The sequence below is a fragment of the Catharus ustulatus genome, chromosome 3, assembly GCF_009819885.2.
Source record: "Catharus ustulatus isolate bCatUst1 chromosome 3, bCatUst1.pri.v2, whole genome shotgun sequence".
Taxonomy (NCBI): domain Eukaryota; kingdom Metazoa; phylum Chordata; class Aves; order Passeriformes; family Turdidae; genus Catharus; species Catharus ustulatus.
Window position 1 is genome coordinate 83,543,559 of NC_046223.1, and position 24,309 is coordinate 83,567,867.

Here is a 24,309-nt window from a genome sequence, read left to right on the forward strand (position 1 = left end):
GCTACAACGGCCGCTCCTGTGCCAGCACGGAGGACGGAGATGTGGCTCCGCTCGGAGCTCAGCTGCCTGCCCGCGCGGCTGAGCGACTGTTAAAGGCAACGCGGATCCATTGGGAATGCTCGCAAAATGACCACACTATTGTTCCTGTCTTTTTTTCGGCTTGTAAATAAAGGGTGTGTCTTTTTTTCACTTGGAAACAATGTTTCCGAGGTCGGCAGTAAGCCAAGTAAGCCCAGCGATCCCGCGATTGTGTTACTAAATGACGATTTTGTGAAAGTTCGCTGCGAACTAAAGTGCGGCTAATATTCCTGGGTGCGGCTTATCTATTACAAAGGCAACAATGTTGCCAACACACCAGCAGTGCGGCTTATATTCCGTGCGGCTTGTATTCGTGAATTTACTGTACCTGAAGTTCTCATTCAAATGAACAAATACTGAGTGTTTTTTCAAAGTAAGGAAACATTTAGGGTGTCCAGCTGAAGACTTAGGAGCCTTTTTCTCATCTTGTAAGCTTAAAAATTCTAGTGGGTGGGTCCCTCAGTGGTAGCAGCTTTGCTTTAATTAGTTTGTGTGGTATTACAGAAATGCACCCGAAGCTCTTGTGTTGATAACTCAACATTGTAGGCAAGGCCCTGAACCTTTGAAGTTAATATCAAAACTCTCTTTGGCTTCAGTGGTGCAGAACTGGCCTTCAAATGAAATAAACCAGCCAGCTTGGATATATTGTACAGAAATAATTATTGCAGACTCTGAAAGTTCCTCATTAACACTATTGCATGTGAACTTTGCGAGCAAATGCTTGAAGCTAATCTCCAATAGCTATTTGTTAGACAAGCGAATTAATCGCGGTGGTCACTGGTTCGTGCAGAGGGTTCTCTGTTGGTTTTTTTGTCCTTTCATTTGAAGACTCTCAATCAGTATAAATGATTTAAAGGCCTCACTCCACTAGATGGGGAAAAGATGCTTATAATGTAGTACTTGCTTACACTCTGCAGTTATTGATATGATGTAATATTTTTACACTTGGGTAAGTATAGATTTTTGAATAGAAGAATTTAATTAACACCGAATAAATGTTCCTCATAAGGGGAAAATTCTCTATTTCTATTTCATTAATGCTTCATGCTTCTAGCAGTTAACTAATTTAATTTTACTCCTAGTGTTCAAGGTCTGTGCTTTTCTTTCCTTCTGTTTTTTCAGTCTTTCTGTATTTAAACAGACTCTATTTGTGTTTATAGTTGGGAAGAGAAGATTCAGCCAGAGATAGAAGATAGGAAAAAGTGCAAAGCATTTTTTTTTCCTTTAGTTGGACTTTGTGTAATGAACAGTGGACATGTATCTATGACTGCATAAAAATGTTGTAATGCAAAAATAAATAGGTTTATGGAAAGATCCCTGAAATTTAAACATTAGAAACCCTATTTTTAAAAGCAAACTAAGGGACTAATAATTATTTTAAATAAGCAAAAGTAGGGAGGATCAGTCACATTATAAAAGTAACCTTTACACATGCAAGCTACCATGCTCATTTGATTTGACTCAGTAAGGAAATTTAGGGTTTTGGGGATCAAAATCCCTTTTGAGAGTTGTTTTAGTTGTATATGCAGTATAATAGAATTTTGTATAAAATGCTTAAATTCAGGATGCAAAATGAGTGAAATGGTGTGGCAGATGTTCAAAGCGAACAAAAAATCTGTTTCCTATTGTGTGTCAAGCAGCAGGGTGTTTAGTGTGGGAAGTCCGGGAGAATGATTGTTTTAAAAGTTTGAGAGAAACCAATTTTTCATTTTTATTCCACTCACTCACTACAGTTTTATTACGGGTTTTTCATGCAGAATATAAAGTAACTGGTTTAGATCTTTGTAGTTCTTAGTGTTTTCTTATAAAGTGGTAACATTTTGAAGAACTTCAGATTATTTCATTCAGACCTTAAAGTCTTGCTGTGATCCTCAGCTTTGCAACATTTCTAACTTATTCTACATTTCTACTAATTTATGCTATTTTTCATTCATTGAACTTTGGGAAATGCTATTTTTTTTTTATAATGCAGGCAATTATGGTTCAACAGCATGTTTTTTAGTGGCCTTGCCCTAAGGAAGATGTTTTAAACAGTATTTTGGAAGTCTTGGAGCAGACCAATGTGCTGTAATAATTATACCTCAGTAATCCAAAACAATGCCTCCAGGGAGATATGACTCCAGTGTATACTTTGTTCATATATATTTATCCTTGTTGGTAAAATTGGATTAAAAAAATAAGAAAAAGAATTGGAAGAAAGAATCTGGAAAATTGATTCTTCTTGAAGGTCGTTAATGTTTTCCATAAAGAAGTTAAAAATGAACATGAAAATCTCATTGTTAAAGAAATTGTTCTAGCTTTGTTTTGCATAATAAGATTTTTATCAGTACAAGAAAAGGTCTCATAATAATAAAACCTAATTGTTATTTTCATCTGAAACTGGAGAGAATTCAGTGGCTGGAAAACAGACAAAGAAAAAGCGAGTGGACGAAAAGAAGCTTGAAGAAAATAATATGGACTACATAAGATCCATGAGCTGAAGGACAGATTCATACTATATTGTAATATAAAGAAAAGAGGTTGCAAAGGAGGAGGGGAGAAGGGGACTCAACAAAACTGCAAGATAAGGTTTTAATTCAGAAGTATTTTCTGTCCTTTTTGAACTAAAATATCTTCAAGTGAATGAAGGAAGTTGATTTATAAAAAGAAACTTAGGAAGAAAAATTAAGAGGGAATGTGAAATTTGCACTGTTTAAACCCCCCTAAAAGAGCAGAGTAGACAAAGTCCAGTTTGCATGTTTTACAAAATACTTGAACCATTTGTGTTCAAGGATGCCTCAGTTACTAATCTTTGTTAATTAGCTGGTTCACTTAAAAATGCACGCAGCAGAAATACATTTACAGAGTCACAGAGTCATTGAGGTTGACTGTGACGTCTTGATATCATCTTGTCCAAAAAAGCACAGTCAACGGGAGTAGGTTACTCAGGACCATGCCAGTTGGATTTTAAATATCTGCAAGGATGAATACTCCACAACCTCCCTGGGCATCCTGTGCCAGTGTTCTGCCCTTTTAGAGTCAAAAAGAGTTCAGAAAGAATTTCATGCTCTTGAATTTGTGCTTACTGCCCCTTGTCCTGTTAGCAGGCGTTACTGGGAGGAGTCTGACTCTCTCATCTTCATTCCCTCCCATCAGGTATTTTTTACACAATGATGTGATCCCCCTAGACCTTCTCATGTCCAGGCTGAACAGTCACAGCTCACAGCCTCTCTTCATATGAAAGACACTCCAATCTCTAATCATCCTCAAGGTCCCTTAGCTGTTCCTAGCCCTTTTCTCACTTCATTAAGTCCGTATCTTTCTTGTACTGGGGAGCCCAGACCTGCACCCAACAGTCCAGATGTGGCCTTACCAGTGCTGATTTGGGATGAAGGATGACCTCCCTCAACTTGCTACAACACTTTTCCTGATGCAGATGTATGTCCTCTAGAAGTGTTCTGTTACCTGGTCCTCCTTCATGACGAATAAGTCTTCTTGCAGACTTCCCTACTGGTGTCAGGGGCCTGGGATTCTTGCAGGCTGATATCAGTAAAGACTGAGGCAAAAAGGGCATTGAGTACCTCAGCCTTTCAGTGTGTTTTTGTCAGCAAAGCCTAGGGCAATGTGCACACTAATGCTGTGTTACTCACTGCTTGTGTGTCTCTGAGAATCTGGAAGGAGCTGCCTCCTGGCTCACTTGGTTCTCACCCTCTGCTGAAATAGATTGCTGTCCACAGTGATGGTTGTTGATGCAGTCTGTTTTTTTAGCTGGACTGAGCAGGGACCCAAAGGAGCCATTCATTTTCTGAGGTGTGGGGTTGACTGCACCTACCAGATGTTGCACTAGATCTCTTCAGTGATAGTTAGGTCAGGAATGCAAATATTGGTTGGAAAGTAGTCTCTAAATAATTGCATTATCCCTACCAATGAGACAAGTAGTCCCTAAGTATCCCATACATGTGTGCAGTTTGTCTGACACCAGTTTTTTGCCATCTATTTCATTTTGAAATGGATCTCATACCAGCCAGTTATCCAGGGTGCTGTCAAAGCCCATATGTGAGCTGTGCTTTGCAGTGATAAATGAATACAACTTGTATCATAATCTGTTTATTTTTTTGCTTGGATCCCTTTTTGGAATGTGATGGGTGGCCTACTTTTATGGGGATGAAATATTATTTTCCTTGTTCTTTTGTGACATAATGGGTCTTGTAAATAGTTGCATAGTTTTTTGGAGTAGGTGGCGTTATTAGGATGGATATTAGTTATTTTGGGGTGCTGATACATCACCTCTATGATCTGTATTTGTCTCTTGAATCTTCTTCATCTCTTGCTAATTATAGTTTATCTTGGGGGGATCATCTTCCTAAGTTAAATAGACCAGTGTAACACACAGTGTTTCTGGAGTGTGTTCAGGTGAGAACTGGTTCATGTCACCTACATCCGTGTTCACAACCCTCAGATTTTTTCATGGTTCTGCAGTGGGCATATGCTAATGCTGCTACCTACACTCCTATTTGGGAGCAAGCATCCAAATCTCTGCCCTGAAAGCAAGTAAGTTCCTTTCTTTTTGTTTCCAGACTGTTGAGCAAACTTGTTCTTTTCTTTCTGCTTTAAGATTTTTTTGGTGTCTTTTTTCCTGCTGATTGATATATTTCCTCTGTTCTATCCACTGCAGTTGTTTTTAAAAACCAGATATAAGCTCTTCAGCAGATTCTGTGATTACTGTTACATCAGTTAATCTGAAACTGAGAAGAGGAAGAGCTTGTTGCAGATTTTTTTTCTGTTTGTCTATTTTGCTTACCTAAAAAGTCTCCCTCCCATCTTTTTTTTTCTTTTGTCTTCTCCCCACCTGCCAGCTCCTGAAAATTGGAAACATGAGAGGCCTTGTCTGAGCATTGATTAAGAGCCAGGAAATCCTTACTCTTTCCGTGACTCATTGTGTGTGTCCTTGGCAATCTGTTACTATTACAGATAAAAGCTGTGCATAGCACTTGGCTGAAAAAATTAAAAGCATACTGCACAATCCAAGGAGATTATTTCAAATTTATATTAAAGAATAGCTAAGATGGACAGAAAAGAGGGCCTGCAGAAAGTCAGTATGGGGGAAACTGTTTGTGAGCTCCATAAAATGGTAATGAAGGGAGATAGGTAATGCTCACAGGAATTTCTGTCTTGTTGAACCCCTTTGGTTCTGTCACAGTGCAAGCATATGTTGTGGTAGTAGGTGCATACACATCCCTCAGTTTCAGAGCTGATATGTTCTTATTAGAAATGAAACAAGTAAATAAGAGTGATGAAAGAGGGGAGGGTACTCTGTTCAATAGATGCACCTGCACTCCGTTTTGTAAATCCAGTCTCTGAAAGTTTTTTTGGGAGATTGGTTTGGTGTTCATGTTTAAATGTGTGTAAATGGCTGAGGTTTTCCTGTTCGCTTAATTTTTGTTACATTTCACATCTTTAAGGATGTGAACTCTTCCTCACAATTTAGAAGTAGTAATGGAGATCTTTGGAGAGGGCAAAGGTCTGGGGCTTCTAGGCAGAGTCACCTTGACATCAGAGAAGACAAATCGAATAATTTACCTGTATTTTCCATAAAATCATATATGAAAATAACTTCAAGAAGTAACAGAACATGATATGATATAGAAAACTGCCTTCTGTACTCCTTATGTGACTTCTCTTTATAGAACTGAATATGGTGAAAAGCTGCCTATAGAACACACTGCTTTCAAAGTGTATTTGCAGACATCTTAATACCATGTTCATTCAGTGTTTTTCACACGATATTGCCTATACCTTTATTTTGACTATTTTAATGATCTGTACATCAGCTTCCATTGCTGTGATATTGAGGGTGGTAGTTTTCTATTCAGTAGCAACCTAGCCAATCTAAGGAACCTTTCCATCTCCTCCAGCCTCTTGTTCATGTAACCTTGTCTCTTCCTTCTGCCTCTTTGGCATTATCCAGTGACTGTGCAGGTGTGCCTCACAGTGGGGAGGAAGATTGCAAGACCATTTGGTTATTCCTTACCCAAGCACCAAAGAAATGCATACTTCTCTGGTGAAATACATTAGTGAAGGCTACTGGGGTCCTTGTATAATCTTTGATATTTCATTTGGTGGGGAAAAAAGGCTGTGCTTGGAATGAGTGTTCGGCTTTGAATTATTAAATGCCTGTATTTGGGGTTTATTCCTGTTTTTGACTAGTCATGGTTAATTAAGAAGAATGGTATCAGGGTGCTGAGATTCAGAGTCTTCTGGTGGTGCTACAGTGTGCAAAAGGTCGTTGTTGCAAAAGGTCAATCCTGCCCCTGCTGTGGAAGTTTGTGTCCTGATGCCAATGAGTGAGGTCAGTCTGACCTCTGCTTGAGAGTGTTAACTTACATTTCCCACTGTTGATGCTCTTCTGACATGCTGGGATAGGAATCTGACAAAGAGACTGGTTCATAAAGGGTTTTGCTCTGGATTTTATGCTATCAGATGTTTTGTGATCTGTTTTTACTTCACAGACTTTAATAATTGGTCTGGTTTATACGTGGGACCGCTTGGAATTCTCGTATTTTATTAAACTCAGTACTTTTATTTCAGATAATATTATGGGTCATCAGGGGATCAAGCTCTGCCTTAAGATCCCCCTGGTTCCTTGTACAGCCCTTCTTTTTGGAAGGCAAATTAACTTTCAATTGCCATTAATTGATACATTCATCAAAATTTTCCAAATCTGTCCCGATAGAGAGTAAGTATTTAAAACTGTCTGGTACCTGTCAGAGGCAGGAATCCATAAGCTATTTATGAGTCTAGATTTGACTCCCATAAGCACTTCACCACATGAATAATTGCCTCCCTATGACAATAGAGGTGTTCCAAAGTGTGTACAAAACCAAAGTTCCAGGGCAAAGTTCAACTTCTGAATAACCATGTTGTTGAGGAAATCATTAGAATCAAAAGGATGAGCGAATTTGTCTCAGGTCAAAATTGGTTTTTTTCAGTATTGTTTTCAAAGAGAATTCTCTGTCATCACTTGTTTTAGAATCTTTCTTACTTATTTGTTAAATTAATAGACTTCTCTCTCATGGGTGACTACTGACAAGAAAGACTTAGAAAGGATGCAATTTAAATGTACTGAAGTCAAAGTTAATTGCATTAAACCTTCTTAAAATGCAAGAATCATATAATACCAGGAAAATAAGCGTCTAGCATGCAGAAATTACATTACTGCATTCCTTCTCTCAGTTGTTCTACAGGCATGCTTTTCAATAATGAAAGACATAAGGGACTTCAATATAGTCTAGACTACTATTCAGTCAAGTTTTTTACTTTTGAGATTCAGTCATGCTGAGAGTTCGCAGAGCTGAGGGCTCATGCTGCCCATGGTATATCCATAGTTAAGTTTTATTTATTTTGTACATCACATCCTACTCTTACATGAATGTGGCAATAAACAAAGTAATAATGAACCTCAGCATATTTCAACACCTACTATCCCACAGATATTTGCTTTTAAAAATGTTAGCTTTATTTACTTTAATTTTTGTATGACATTAATAGTAAATCTTGATGAAAAGAGGTTTAACTTACAGGATTGACGTTTGAGCACAGCCTGCTTTCAAAAAAAAACCTACTTGAAAGCTTTTGTCTTCTATTATCTTATTGCTAAAGGAAAAATATTCTTAAAATGGAAATTACTGTATTTTCTTATGTAGCTTCAAGGTCAATAACTATTCTTTTTACCAAGAAAACATCTGTTTTCATGAGTTTGAGCCTTAACATGGATGGTTTCAGCTTTTGTTCTGATTGCAGCTGGCAAAAGAATGTGCTCAATCCCTAGAAATAAAAATCAGTTTGACCTAGTAATGGTATAGGGATCTTAGGGACCAGAAATCCACACTGTAAAAATATCTGCTATAATTTAAGAGCTCAGATCTCACTGAGAGTGGCCTTAAAATCCTACACCCTTTAGAGGCTTTGAAAATGTTTTATTACCCAACCAGTATTAAGCAGTGTTTACTGAATGCTTGGCCATTTAATAGGCGTCATGAGATTTACAGGAACAGGATGACCTGGGACCAAAGGACAGCCCTGCTCAGACTCTGTCCCCCTGGGAGTGAATCATAGTGGGAAAAGACATTTTCCTAAATATCCCTTAGTTATTGTGGTTTTATGTTTTCTTCTGTGTGTCTCTCTATTTCACAGGACACAAGTTAATGTGTTATATATTTTTTTCCTTCATCTTCTTGGTTTGTGCTTTTATTGCAGCCATATCATCGTCTAAACACCTGCTCCTGTTTTAACTCAGTCTTGATCTCTTGCCAAAAGCTGACTCTGGTAGAAATGCAGTAGTCCCAATCAGGTGTTAAAAATAAAATAGTAGTTGATACTTAAATACCCATTTATATACACAAACAAATTAATCCTCATACCTCATGCAGAGAGGTATTTATTCTCATTCTAGTTTTAACTGCCAGGAAGCAAAGAGAGAATTTAAGCAGCTAATTTTTCAAACTTGCTTTTTTTTCCATAAAGTTTTCAAAAGATAACCCAATGAAGACATGTTCAACCTATCTAGTTTCAAAGTGTTACATAACAGTGCCACATTCTCCTTTAATCCCCTCTACTGTTTTCTTTAGAGTTATGGTAGATTTGACTGCATGTAAAAATAAAGATTGTGTGTAAATGTGAGCATATAACTAAATATCTCGCAGTAAAAGATATAATTTATTTCTTCTGTTCTCCAGTGCATTCATTCTGTGTCATGCTCCCTCTGCCCTCTCCTCACATCTTACTGATATTTCAAATCATATGTCAGGTAGCATTTGTGTTTGGTATGTTGAGAAATGGGTGTACACACAGGAGATGGCCATGTCTGACACTGTGGCAGCACTGAGTATGTGACAAGATATCCTAGAATTTTCAGCATGGCATTGCAGTGGTGCTCTGCTCCTGTACATTTGCTAAGGGAGACTCTTATAAACCCAGTTCACATCTGTGTACTGGTTTCTATGACATAACTAACTATAAACATTGCAGGATATGAAGAGGGTAGACCACTGCTTGGCTTTCAGGGCTTGGTAGCTTTTCTTTTTAGATAAAAAATGTAACACTGTAGAGACAAAAGCAAAATTAAACTGCAGTTATACTCTCCAGGCCATTAGTAAGTAGAGTATTAACCAAAGTGATTGGCTTGTTTCCTTGTAACCTCTGTGTTTGTAAAGCACCTTACCACAGCAGTTTTTAATAAATCTTTTCCCAACAATCTGTTTGAAGGCAGAGCATGTGATCTCTGGTGCTGCTCTGTAATTTCCCGTGTGAGTTTTACCTGTGTTTTGGGGTTTTTAAGCCATTTCAGTGTGAGACATGAGAAGGTTGTCTTATGATTGGCCTCAAACAGACTCTGAACAGAGGCCTAAATTTGGACAGAAAGACTGATTTTCATTAAATTAAAATTCAAAGGTACATTGACCTACAACATTAATATCTAATGTCTCTGGCGTCTTGCCAGTGGTGAATCCTGGAGATAACTGTATTGCTATTGCACTGGGAGTTCAGGAGAGTGTGAGGGAAACTCAATTTCTTTGGTTGATGCCTGTGTGATAGCCTTGTTAATGCAACCCAATTACATCTTTTATTAGTGCAAATGCTTGCCTACACTTCAGTTTGTAGCAAGATATACTGCTTTCTTCTCCTTTCTTCTTAGGTTTCCTGTTCAGTTCCTCTAGCTTTCCACCAAGTTTCTTCTAAAGCTGAAATAATCTTAGCCTGCTGTTTTACTCCTATGAAGGGCAAGGGAGTTGAGGAGAGAAAAAAGATAAGAAACATGAGCAAGGAAAGGCGTCTCCAGCCAGGCCCTGAAGGGGATTCTGGCTTCTAGATTTTACCTGCTGCTGCAGCTGGGAAACAAATAACTATTTTTGTAGTAATCTTGCTTTTCCTGGAGAAACTGTGAGCAAGACTTTATCTTCTACTGCAGTATATCTGACATAGTACAGGCTGGAGGTAAATCTTGATGAAAGGTGTATTGTGTGGGTTTAAGGGAAAGATTGATTGGAGTGAGAAAAAAATTGTTAGGAGTAGTGGTTAAAAGTAGGAGAAAGACGATTTGAGTTACTGTGGGGAATGATTCAATAACAGGGAATAACAGAAAAATGTTAGTTTATGGTGAAGGGATCATTTGAGCTGAAAAACTAAGCTGGCAGTAGAAAACTATATTATTCATTTTTCTGGTTCGGATGATGCAGCACTTGAAAGTCACCTTTCTGTTTTAGAGTGTGCTACAGTACTTCATGTATAAAAGGAGAGGAAAGGACACGTTGCCATCTTAAAATCCAGCTGTGTTACTGTGTAGTAGAGACCTAAAACCAGCTCTTCTCTTTCACTTATGTTAGCACTTCCCTTTTTTTAAGACATAATAGGATTGAAATAGAGTAAGAAAGTATTTGGGTGAGATAGGATGCTTCATAAATCTTGTTGCAGAGAGTATCACCTAAGAGCATCTAATTGAGAGCAACAGCCATGCAAATGACCAGAACATCACACATCTGGGTAAGCCAGCATCTATCAAAGACTTAAGTGCATAGTGTGCTGTGAAACACACCTGACATGCACCATACTTTATCAGCTTAATTTTGAGAGAGGAGATTCACTGTTAAAGGGAGGTTATGTGGCCACGTAGCTGACCCTATTTATTCTCTCTGGAATTAGGTACAATTCAATTGCTTCATGGTCAACAAAATAAATCCATATATTTCTCTGTTTAGATCTTTGTTTTATAAGACAACAGACTATTCATAGTGCCTTGTTCAGGGCTTTTTTCATCCTCGTCTTCAATGCTGAAATTCTATAAAAGATGCAGCTGCTGAATGCCAAAGCAGCACCAGTGTGTCAGTTCTTCCCCTTTCTGGGGAAGATACAGCAATATTATTGATTCTGACCAGTTGAAACGGGTTCCCAAGAATCTGTGGCATGGGAACTGCAAAAAGAGAGCAAAAGCTTGGAGTGACATGACTTTCAGGGAATCACGTAGGAGCAAGTCCTGGCGTAACAGCAGACTGTGAGTGTGGAATGGCCCACTGGAATGCAGGGCTTGGAAAGGTGGAAGTCCCACCCTCCTCCAATTCAGCCTCATTACACACCTTTCAGCAAGACTAAGTTTTTAGAAACTGCATCATATGTTTCAGTTTGGGCTGCCAGGCATTAATTTCTTCATGTCTCTAGCTTTAGGACACAGCTAGCATGCAGTTAATTGATAGAGCATCTTGCAGTGCCTCATTTTTAGGTTAACCTGTGTTTTACAACTGCCCATGCATATATGTGCTTAAACAAATGTTTTTCTGCAGCAATTTGAAACCATCTGATGCAGAAATATGTGTGTTGCTCTGACCGTATGATTAGTTTTAAGTTTGGAGTCTGGTGATTATTACAGTAAAAAAACAAACTTCATCTGGTATTGACTAAAAAAAAATCTTAAATTCCGTGGGGTATTTAGCTCAGTTTGCTTTGTATAATAATTGCAATGCAACATTAGTACCCAGTTATGCCCCCCATTATGGTTTACATTCAAGAAAGTGTAAGTAAGACTAGCAAAGGTAAATAATGCTGCTATTTCTGTGCCCGTCTTAAGATGGCTACCACAAGAAGTAATGTCTGCTGTGGAAATAAAAATAGCACAGGCTAATGAGGAAGGTTTGGCAGAAAACAAAATAAAGTCATAAAGTTTTGGGACTTCTAGATGTAAAGAAACAAAAAGATTAATAGCTATCTCATTCTGAAAGAAAACAAACCCAAAAAGCTTTTCCTTTTTTCACACGAAGAACGACTTGATCTAAAATTTTAAAGAATTGCTTGTCTTCATATAAACTAAAAACATGCAGAGATTTATCTTCTACTGGTTTTGAAACTGCCAGTGGTTTTCTCTCTAAAGCTTCAGCAAGTTTCATCATGCAACTGTTTAACAATTGCAAAGTGATAGCTTGCAGTACACATGCACAACCTGGTACTTTGGAGGAATCTCTTGCTTTTTCTCATTTATCTCTGTCACATTTCACATCTAGCTTCATTATTATAAGAAATTAATGCTTTAGGAAGGATTCAGTTGAAAGAATGCATGCTGATTTATAGATTAGTTTATTTCTTAAATCCTGGAGGTACATTATCAGATTGAGAAATCATATTTAAAGGAGGAAACGCTTGCTTTGGTTGAAATTAATTCCACTAGAAATTGAATGAAAGGAATCTAATTCTCTTTCTGCTCAGTTGTTTTGGTTGTATTTCACTTTTTCTCCAGCTTGGACAGAAGAAGTGATTTATCAGAGTGGCATTCTAATCAGTTTGTTCCTGCTTTGAAGACTGGAAAGTCCACAGATGTGCATTTCGTGTTGTACAGCAGAGGACTTACCTTTCCCCAGCCTTCTCCTAGGATTCTGGGGAATTTCACTCTTCAGCTGATAGGTCTGCTGAAGCCAGGTTCTTCCCAGCTTTCATTGCCACCTCTCTTCCTCTGCTTCTGTGGTAGCATAGCACTGGACAAAGTTATATTTGCTGTTAGACCTTAAAGCTGTTTGAAGCACATACTCATTGAGATGTGGAATTCCCTGCAGATGTATCTGCTAAAGAATGACCTTGACATCCATGGAGTAAGTGAGGTGAGATCTTCAAGAATGTCCCCTCCTCCATACCCAAATCTGAGCCCTGTAGGGATTAGTGGATCAGACTGCAAAGCCACCATTCCACATACCTTTGTTCTTCAACCCAGTTTGCAACGTTTTAGTTTGTCAGGGTAGCATGGTTCCACAATCTGTGCTTCTGCTGGCTTCATTATTGCCTTCAGGACCTAGTCCTGTGCAGCACAGTGCTGCTGTGTTTGGCTGAGAGAGTATTCTGAATGTATTTTAGTTTCTGTCTCCTTTGCAACTTGAGCATGATAGTGATAAGTCATGAATGCTTTTAGATTGACCCTATAAATTTTTGTTACTTCATTAAATATTTTAAACTTGGCTTCTGCAACTGTATCTGTTCTGTCAATCTGTAGTATTGTAGTATTGTTTTAGTGACCTTTTCTAGAGACTCAAATTCCTCTAGAAACACTTTTTTTTTCTATAGTAAAATATTTAAGACCTACCACCCTAGTGGTATGAAGTTGTGGTGCTATGAGCACAGGTGATGTTTCCTTAGTTTTCTTAGACCAAAAATGCAAAGGAAGGGTAGTTTAATAAAACACTTTTTTGTGTTCTGGTGCATACTCAAAACCAGACTTCTCACATTTAAAGCATATTGGGAAACTTTCCCTGTGTGAGAGAACATGAGACAATTATTGTTGACATGCTGTGTTAAGTGGCTGCTATTGATGAGCTGTGGAGGAGATACTAGAGCACCAAGTCTGCTTACATGACCTCCACACCATCGGAGAAACAGGCACCAAGTGACCCAAGGTTCAACTATTATCATGAGAGCCTGCAGTACAGAAGAAAAAGAACTAACCAGCGTAACAGAGGTCACACCTTTGCTGCTGGAGTGTAGCCAGTGAGTTTGCAGGCTACTGGGAGGCCCTGTGGGGCAATATATATATTGTCATATATCTACCTCAACCTATACTGTCAAGATAGGCTCATCTCAATGATTGATGGTTTTGATCATCTTAGAGGTCTTTTCCAACCATGATGATTGTGTCTCTGACTCCTCTCATTCTTCTAGTAGTGAACATGCTGTTTTACTCTCCAATTTCCTCTAAAAATGCCTTTGCTTTCCCCAAAAGCCACTCCAGAGATCTAGGGGTAATATGCAACAGCTTGGTAACATTCAAGTCTGGAAAAGACATCTGCTTTTGTATGGGTCTCTGGATTCAGTGGGAGCAAGTGTAAATATAGCAGTTAATGTTCTCTCACGTCTCTGCTCATCTAATGCCATCTGCTTTGTGTCCATTCATTCACACTGGTGCCAAAATGTATTTCTGGAACAGAGTATTTGTGCATCAGCAGACTTGATCCCAGATTGTTAGGTGAGAACAAATATATAAAATGTATGGTGTGGGTAGGAAGGTGAGCTCTTAAGATTTAATGTGGCTATTTATAATCAGCCATTGCCTGTAGTTGCTAATCCAGAGGGTAATGGTAACAGTTACAAGTTGTCACTGCTTCTGGTCGTGGTGCAGGAATGGAAGGAGCGCTGTTTCCTCTCTGGGAAAGACCTTATTCCTTGACTGCTCTGCCTTTTCATCACCTGTGGCAACACAAACTTCTTGCAGAGTTTATCAGAAATCAAATATTTATAGAGCTGGGACCTAGACATGGTGCAGATGCTTTAATCCTCCCACTCATTGATCTGTCTTTATTTTACAGGAGTGAGAAATGTATCAGGCAGGTTATGGCTTCTCTGTCTGTTTATGCACATTGTCCCGGTAGTGGTATTAGTGCATTATTAAATATGGGGATAAGGGATATGTAGATTCAGTTATATTCACACAAACATGTTTATATCACTTTCTCTGATTCTTTTTCCAAGGTAGAAGTGTATTCTATGTACAGGGCATCTTGACTGCAATAGAATTGCAACCACACAAGCAGTTGTACTAGCTGTAGTTATTATGGCTTAAGCCATAACATTTAGCACTAGTTGTACATTTGTAGCAATACAAATCTGGATGTGAATTAGACTGGTCTGAGGCTTTCAGTATGTTATCTTTTAAATCCAGCTGTACATGTGGAAAAAACCACTGTTCTCAGCTTTTCACTCTCATTTCCACCAGTGATTTGTCTCTCCCCTGTGATCTGCCAGCAGAATTGCTTGTGTGAGCCCTCCCTTTCTTGTTTCTAGGATAAACCCATCCATTTAGTCACTCTGATTTCACCAGACACTAGGAGAAACTCTGAAGTGGTCTTTTGTGGGGAGAGAGGAATGGTAACTTGCAGCAGAGAGGCACTGTGAGATTAGTATCATCCACACAGCTGGATCTAGGGGCAGAGGTCTGCCCACAGCTGTCCTTGTCTTTTTGGGAAGGTTATTCTCTTCCTGTGCACATGGATAGCATGGCATTGCTTGATTACCTGTCAGCCTTGAGTGGAAATAAATACAGCATTTGATGTTGATTGTAGGCTGTAGCCTTGCTGGTGTGTAATCAACGTTTCCTCTGCAGTCGTTTCATCACGCCTGATTTCACACTAGCACATGTGCAGGATTAAAGCGTGGGTATCTGTCTATGTACAGACTGTCTGTTGCAGTAGATATGATTTAAGATAGCCATGTAAGTTGTGTTCTTCTAAAGCACGATGTACATTATGAACTGTGCGTGGAAGTCTTTAAAAATTGGCCTAATGTTCAAAGAAGACAACAGTAAAATGTCTTTTATATGTTTAAGCTTTGTGTTTGATCTGGGTGGTGTTTTATTCTTTGTTGTGCAGTGGAAAAAAACACAGCAGTCATATTTTAGGAAGCATTCAGAGATCTAATTTCTTCAGCTGAAACTGAAGCATACATAACTACTTTCAACCCACTATTTTCCTTTATAATTATGCAGGAATAAACAGAACTACAATTCCCTCTCCAGAACTGAAGAGAAATTCTGTATCTTTTACATACTTTTGTTTAGCTCTTAGGAGAGACATAGGTATTAAAAATCCTTCGTTGTCAGCTTTGAGAGACATACGTAGGGATCTTTATGCACCATTCACCTGGACACCTTAAAAGAGAAGAAGATAACGTTTCAAAGCTTATGTTACAACATGGGAACTACAACTGTTTTGTGGAAGTAAGGATCTGGCTCCTGTTACTGTTCTTGCAGCTGATTCAAAGATTGAACTGCTTTCTCCTTGCTTAGCTGATTTGCAAATTGCATTTCTTTAAAATATGTTGTTTAGCTGCTTCTATCACGCTTCTGCTTCTACAGCAGTCGTGAACTCTGCTCACCTAGTGTTAGCACTTGGTAGAAGAGATTTCTTTTCACCAGCTTCAGCCATCTGGAAACACCCTCTTTTATCTCTAAATTCATTAGGTCTCCATAGTTTTAAAAATATTTTCAGAAGTTGCAGCTGTTTTCTTTCACCTTTTACTCCTTGGTGTTTGGACATATTTCACTTGATCAGGTTGCCCAGGGCAAGTGGGATTTGAACTAGATAATCTTTGTGATCTCTTCCACCCTGAACCATTCTATGATTTTCCTGAGAAAGCCAAGAGAGTACATCTTCTGAAATTGAATATCACTACCTGGATTTCTTAACTTTCCTGATTAAAAGAGATTTTAACAAAGTTGATGCCGCTTTATTGTTTATAGAAAGAGTGATTTTGTAAGATATATCTGTTGCTCATATGACTATGGTGATCTGGTGCTCCCTCTGTATTGATATCTCTTAAAATGCTTCAAAATGTGGAGTTTATGTTTGTTCATTATCCAGAGGTCTTGGCAGCTTCTGGCTCTGTGGAAACTAATGGGATAGAGGGCTGAGATGCACTTGATACTCTGTGACAGAGTAAGATTAAATCTTAGAAATAATTGAGAGAAAAGGAAAAAAAACAATGTCTCCTGTCATAGAAGCATGGATGGTAGGGTAGATAAATTGTTTGTAAGGGTGGATTAATACTGGCTATCCTGAGCTATCCTGAGCACTTTAAGAAGGGGACAGGAGGTAAGGTAAAAAAAAACTGATTAGATAACTGATTTTTATTCTGAATTTAGTAATAAACTATTGCAGATGAGATAACTGCTTGGCACATTATTTTTCTTTCAAAATGCACTCATAGCAGGGAAATATTGGATGTGCAGACTTTGCTGAAAGCATTGTTACTGAAGCTGGAAGCAGCTAGTAGTTGTCTGTCTAATAGAAACAGATGGAAAAACTGGGGGAGAACCATGTAGTCCCATTTTCCCACACAGAGTAATTAATTTATTATGTAGAACATATTGTTTACTGCTGTTTAGATATCCAACTGCATCTACACTAACAGTGTAATAAAGGAATATTTTATATGCTTCATATTGGACTTTGGATGGATAAGGTGAAACTTCATAAGTGGTTTAGTTTCAGTTGATTTTGTTCTGAAGTACTTTCATGGGTTGCAGGTGTTTTTTTAAACAGTTTGATTTGCATTTTTTTTGCTGGTATGTCAGCTGTAGGAATGATCTAATGTGCTCTTTTCATTCACATTGGTAGTAAATATAAACACAGACAGCCATAAATTATTATTTTTGTTGCTTTTCAGTTTATTGGGCAGTAGGAAAGCCTAGTCTAGGGAAGCATTATGTTGCAAATAACTCTCTCAAAGGAGAAGAAAAGTGTATTTCATGCATTATAAAATACAGCAAGCAGTCAAATTAAACAAATATATCCACTCGAATGGCACTTCAAAACTGTGTAGCAAAGGAGTCTGCAATCTCAAATAGAAAAATCTGCTTAAAATTTTGAGTTTTGTGTATTGAGATGGTTATTGCTTTTCTTGATTTTTTTATTTATTCCTTGCAATGCAAGGACAGATCTCCCACACTGTTAAAGTCAATGTGAGTTTTGTCTTTGATTTGACTGGTACCAGGGCTTCATCCCTAGCCTGTATAACTTATGACTCTTCCACAGAGGTAAGATTTTACATTTGCTCATAATTATGTATATGTCTTTATTCATCTGAGCAGTTAAATCGTGATAAAGGTAGCAAGCATATTGATTCTGCTTTCAATTTTTGTCTTTGAGGGTGGGAATCTTTGGCATGCAGGATAAATTTCCCTACACGATGAATAGTCTCTGACTTTTACAACTCTCCTTCGTTGAGCTAACAGAAATTATTTTGAGGTAGCAGCTTACTGCTGAAAAATACTGATGGAACTGATGAAAACCACTCTATGGGAATGTGTCAGTGTGATGAGATTTTCACAGGAAAGCAGGCCAACTCCCACCCTGGCCACCCAGCTGTTTGCTGGCAAGGTTTGCCTATAGATGTTTCTCAAAATTTATGTTCTTTTAATTATTGAATCATAGAATAGTGTGGCCTGGGCTGGAAAGGACCTTAGAGATCATCTTGTTCCAGCCTCCCACCACAGGCAGGGACACCTCCCACTAGATGAGGTTGCTCAAAGCTCCATCCATCCTGACCTTGAACACTTCCAGTGATGAAGCATCCACAGCTTCTCTGGGCAACCTGTGCCAGTGCCTCACTATCCTTACAAGGAATTTTTTCCTTATGCTTAATATAGGATATGCAAATTTTTGCTTCTGAATTTTAGTTCCAGGAAGAAGAAAAGAATGATTTGGAAATGTGGGAGCTTTCAGGGATCTCAGTTTTGTTCTCTGTACAAACCCTTCCATGCAGTGACTGCATTTTTCTACTGAGTTATTGTTGTTAGTCTTGGAGTGAGAGTGTTCAGGAAGTGAGTTTGCATGATTTTTTTTCTATTCTTAACCAAGAATTGTTGTCATGTCCCATTTATGCCTTGTAGATGTGTTATTTAGACATGAATCCTTTGTGTGACTGATTCTCTGAGAACCATCCTAGAAATGTTAAAAACTGCCTTTTTTTTAAAATTTATTTTCATCCTTTATAGCAGACATATGCTTTGGGCACAGGATCCAAAAGGAATGTTTTAACTGTTTAATCCTCTGTTCTGAATACTCAGTTTTATGCAGTTTTATGTTTGCATTCAATACCTTCTGGTTGATCATGCTTCATGAGTTTTTTAGTCACAGCATCAAGTAGAGTGGTGATTGAGGGTCAGCTCTGAAAATCCCAAGTTGTAATTGATGGTAATTTTAATCTTGACTTAAGTGACTGTTGAAAACTCTTGCAGAGAACAATGAGGAAGTATCTGTCTCAGAAGTTCTTTTCTTGCATGTCTTTCATCGGACAGGAGAAACAGGTTTTATCTTTTCAGAAGACAGTTGTGTAACCTGGTAGTCATTTTTCTTTCTTTCTTTCTTCTTGTGTTTTTGTGGAGACATCGGTACATCTGTTTTTCTGTCTTTGTAATCAGCAAAAAATATGTGAAGCAATCTTCTTGGCAGATAAGAATCTGGAGGTGTCATTCCCAGTCAGCTAACTTAACTTTCTGCATTAGTATCCTGCAGATCCTGAAGAAGGCTAAGCAAAACCACACAGGAGAAACTGCTGCTGCATGCATGTGACCAAGAACAAATGAGTTTGGGACAGCAGAAATCCTATAGGTCTCTTGTGTTTGATAGATCACCTTCTCTCTAAATAGCTGTTAGACAGTTTAGTGCACTAAAGAGGTACATCATTTGCTATCTTCTCATCATTTTCTAGAAGCATTTGTCTTCTCCCCTCAGATAAGATTTTGGTTCCTGGTTATTTCAAAATGTAAGGCATTTTTCTTTATGACTTTGGACTTTTCATCATAACTTTGGGATCAGGACTTGACTTAAAGTGACAGGACTGTTCAAACAAACTAATATTCAGACAAGATAGGGAATGTATCAAAGATTTAATCTAAGCTAGTTTCAAAATACTATCAAATAGCCTTTTAATTTAGATGAGATATACATTCTTTGTTATCCTGGGGGAAAAAAGTTCTGCAACACAGGCAGTGCTTGAGCAAAAAAAAGAAAGTTTAGGAATTTTTGGGAGACATGTTAGGTAGAGAAGAGGTGGAAAAATACAAATGCAGCCTCTGTTTTCTCATTACATTAGTGTGTTATTAAGTAAAGAGATTATTATAATATATAATTTCTACGGATACAAAGAAGCATCTTTGTTTTACTTGCAGTGTTGAAACTAATGACAGTATTGTTTTTGCTTCCTTTTGTAGGTTGCCTTTTTGAAGATGTGAAGAATGAAGATACCTGTGTTGAAAGCTATTCTTAGATTCATTTTCAGCAGAAATGTGTACAGACAACTTCCAGTGGTGGAACTTCTAGAAGAAAATCCCCTGGCAATACAAAAGAAAATGGGATAGGGTGGGTGGGTGGGTGTATTCTTCATATCTGAATGTGTTTCAAAACCAAAGACAGAGTTGACTTTTGTATCCAGTGCATTCTTAGATGTCATTCCTGTCATTCCTATGGCACCCAGCTGGGATGACTATTACAATGTCTTCACTGTCAAAATGAAATTCCCTATGTGTCTTGTACTACCTTTGTTTGATTGCAATGTATATATCCTCAGGAAAGTTCACAACTGGTAGCAAATATTTTAAAATATCATGGATACTAATGTGAGTTCTTTGTTCTGGTGAAGTTAGAGGTCCAACTTTAAAACATGAAATACGTTTTTTTTGTAAAAATTACATTGTTGTCATGTAATTGTTTCTGCATTAAGGTTTACCTCTCTGCTTGAGAGTGATTCTACATGCCTGCACAATATGTAGATAAAAAAAAGATAAGGTTTTTGGGGAATCAAAATTTTATGGTTATTTGGAATAATAATAATAATAATAATCATCATCATCATCATTATCATTATCATTATCATTATTATTTCAAGGAAAGTTAACATGCCCTTTACTTATTAAATGATCCTAACATAGGAAATGATCCTACAAAGTGTTGGACACCTTGGTTTTACACATCCAAAGACAAGGAGCTGAGGCCTCACAGCATCCACTTTGGACATAATTTTTCAGTTATTTTAGTTTTTCAGTATTGAAGGAAGAACAAAATTATTCTGACTTTTGTATTCAGGGACTAAGTTATCTAACTCAAGGTATTTTGTCTATGCACCAAAGCTGAGTCATTTTATGAATAAAATATTTTTCTAAATTAGTTTACCATTTGTTCTTGCCTAATTTCTGTGACAGTTTCAGCTTCCCAGAGTATGACTGAACAATTTGCACAAGGAAATCATTCATACCACACCAAAATATTCCAGCTTTAAAATCTTTTTCAGCCTCTTTGAATGACCCCTGTTCTTATTTTGCATGTATGGAGCAACTTTCATCATAAGAACCACTGTGGTGCTGTGGTTTGTGACTCCAACATCATATTTTGACTATAGCTGAACTTTCTCTTATTTCCTACTCTGCTCCACTTTCCTCAGTAAAGAGGGGCAAGAAGCTAGAGGGAGGACACAGCAGGGACAGCTGATCTGAATTGTCCGAAGGGGATGTCTTGTACCATACAGCATCAAACACAGCAGTGAAAGTGGTGGTAGAGGAAGGAAGAGGGAGAGCGATGTATTCCAAGTTTGTGGTTGCTCAGGAGAATACCTGAGCATTGGTCTGCCTGTGGGAAGTGCTGAGTTTGCCTTTGCATCACTTGGTTCCATTTTCGTTTGATCTTTTTTTTCCCTTCTTCATTTATTAAACTGTCTTTCAACTCACAGGTTTTCTTGCTTTTTTCTTCCTGTTCTCTCTGCCTCATCATGCTGGTAAAGGACTGATGCTTACTGATGGGTGCTTACCTGCTGGCCAGGGTTGACCCACCACAATTGGAAGTAAAGTTGTGAAATCCCAAATAAAGATATTAATCTCTCTGTTCTGGCTGCCCTCCCATTTGGGGATATTTTCATTCCCCATGTTCTCAATGGCCACTGTTGCCTGTCTGTGTCTGTACCAGTGGTAGGGCAATTTGATACATTTAGTGGCATTTTCCCCTTTCCTTGCTTCTAGCTCTTAGATTTCTACTGATATCTTAATACTGGAATTACTGGAAAATATCAGGCCACATATGATAATATATAATTGTCTCAGATGTCTTTCCATTTGAAAGTAGATTTTTTGGGCCATGTTCAGAAAATAAATGATCATATGCTCTCCCAGGTACCAGGCAATATGTTATTCCAGACTCCTGCTTCTGAAGACAACTTCATTGGGTTTTTTTCTCCCCTCCTAGTTTCTTATGTCACCTTTCCTACTAAGCCAGTTATGGATTTCAGATTTGACAGCTTCATTTGACACTTTCTTGAAATCTCTCTGCTTTGTAAAAGCAAAACTTGGCCTTTGTTACCTTTGCAGTGAACCATGGGCTCTTATAAAAAATGGACTTAGGTTCAGGAAGTCGTTGAGTTCCCCTCACAACTTCTTCTTTGACCTTTTCCTACCACTGCTCTTGCCTCCATTTCTCTTCCTGTTGAATAGCATGGTATTTTATTTTGTTGTTTGCTTATTAACATCAGCATTTGAGAAGTAGTGTAATTGCAAAGTACAATTAGTTACTGTGTTATTTACTTTGCATCCAGTGTTAGTGGTACATCTTAGTCTAGCTTAAATACCATGTGTGGATACAACCATAACAGAAAATTTGTTTAGTTTTGAAGTGTGCAGACACTTGGAGCTCCATGAAGATAGAAAAGCAAGCACTGAGATAGGGGCTGGCCTAGAAAGCTGTGCCCTTACAGAACTTTTGGTCCTTCTTATCACTTGCTCCTCCCTTCCCAGCATTTTTGTCTCTTTCAAGTTTGCATTTCTCACTGCAGAAGCTGTCCCTAATTTTTGCTCTCTGTAATGCCAAGCACGAATGTTAGTCCTGAAGTAATAATTAATCAATGATCCCAACCTGCATTAACTGAAATGTGCATCCTTTCCTAATGCAGTTACCAAATACTGTATGGCACCAAGAAGATACCAAAAATGTTAGTTTTAGTTCTGATATGTTATTGCATTATAAAGCTGGCTTTTGCTCTGGTGCAGAAAACATGTCTGTCTGTCAGTCCAGTACTGTACTTGCCATTAGCAACAACAAACAACCATAATTCTTTGCTGTCATTAGTGGGTCCACAGGGCAATTACATCTGTGTAGGGCTTGCTATTTCTTCTTAAAAAGGATGGCCATTTAACTGGGAATAGTATTGGCAACCAGATGTGAAGTCCTGGTGAGGTTCTTTTTAATTCCAAAATTAGGGTGACTTTCTAGCTTTGTTTAAATCCCTGCTAGAATAGTGTAGGATAAACTGAGTAACTAATGGGTTAATCAGAGAGCTGCACTGGCCGTACACCTGTGAGTTGGAGGGCAAGTTACTTTTCTGTGTAGATAAACTTTTGTATATAAAGTAACAACTTTAATTAAAATTTACAACAGATGATTCTGCTCTCAAACAATCTGGATTTAAATGCAAATGCTTTCCAGTAATTTTCTTTTTGTTTTTGCTGCCTTCATCTTTGTTCCTCCAGAACGTCACATTGTGATTTCAGTTTTTAGGCTTTGTGTCCTGTTCTTCCTCTCCTAGCTGACTACACTCCATTATAAATGACAGGTAACTTGTTTGAGGTACTGCTTTATCTCATCAACCTCATTCCTTTTGGTTTGCCTCCATGGGTTGTTTTACTACAGTTGAATCACTATAGAAGCACTGAAAAATCTGCAGATGAACAAATTGTAGAGACATTGAGCAACTCTTGTCTTTTGGAAACAGCTTCAGTTTATTCATTCAAGAGCAGGCTGAATTACCTTGTAGCAGATGCCAGGGAGCAGTTGGGAATGCTCACAGAGTATCAGGAATTTTGCAGGTCTGCATGTAAGTGGCTCAAGTAGCAACATCTGTGTCTTCTAATACCTGAGCGTGACTTTTTCTTACTGTGGATAGCAATTGCTGCATCCAGGTCTCACAGTTCTGTGCGTTCACTTTGTTTGGCTGCTATTGTCTCACTGCCACAGGCTTCATCCCATCCAGTTGTCTTACACATGGATTGTGCAGGCCAGTTCTGTGTTCTTAGTGATAGATCTTCTACATTTTGTATTCAATGATGATATAAATATATATATCAATTTGTCAGTGTAACAAGTAGAAAACTGTTTATTTCAAAATATAAATATCTCTAAGTCTATCTTACTTTTAATCACTTCCTCAAAACTGCAAACATTTAATTATTTACCTTCTTTTGTGATAACTGAGTTTTCTGTAGTGCAGGTAGTTTGGCACAGCTGCAGATGGGCTCTACCATACTTGCGGCAGCACCACCAGCAAGGGGCTTGTGAAACAGACTTTACACCTTCATTACTGACACCAGATTATTACAACCCCAATGGGCTGAGCATCTTATCTTTTACTACGTGTGTGTCCTCACTTCTAAATCTCTGACTGTGTCATAAGACTCACGACTTTCCTATCAGCAACAAGGTCATTTTCTCAGCAGTTCAACAGGGAAAAAAAGTCCCTGTGTGGCCATCAGCTGAGTTACACAGATGAAGGACAGACCATCAAACATGATAAAGCTGATGCAGCTGTCCTGACTTTAATGGAGTTGTTGCCAATTTATATCAACCAACGATGTTCAGTGTAACAGGAGGGAGATGAAGTCTCTTGTCTTCCCCTGTCAGTCCTGTTTCAGAATATAAAACTGAGTTGGCACATAGATAGAGAAAAGCATGAGAACATATCTGGACAGACATGGAT

The 24,309-nt window shown here is 38.2% G+C and overlaps 1 protein-coding gene across 1 annotated transcript in view; it reads left to right on the top strand.

Annotated features, from left to right (window-relative positions):
- UBE3D (ubiquitin protein ligase E3D) overlaps positions 1-20,746 on the top strand; it is an 81,266-nt gene extending 60,520 nt beyond the window's left edge. Inside the window, exon 10 of the mRNA XM_033054454.1 lies at positions 19,790-20,746. Coding sequence (XP_032910345.1) covers positions 19,790-19,810 — 21 coding nt within the window. The 3' untranslated portion in view covers positions 19,811-20,746. The remainder of the gene's footprint in view (positions 1-19,789) is intronic.
- Positions 20,747-24,309: the final 3,563 nt, after the last annotated feature.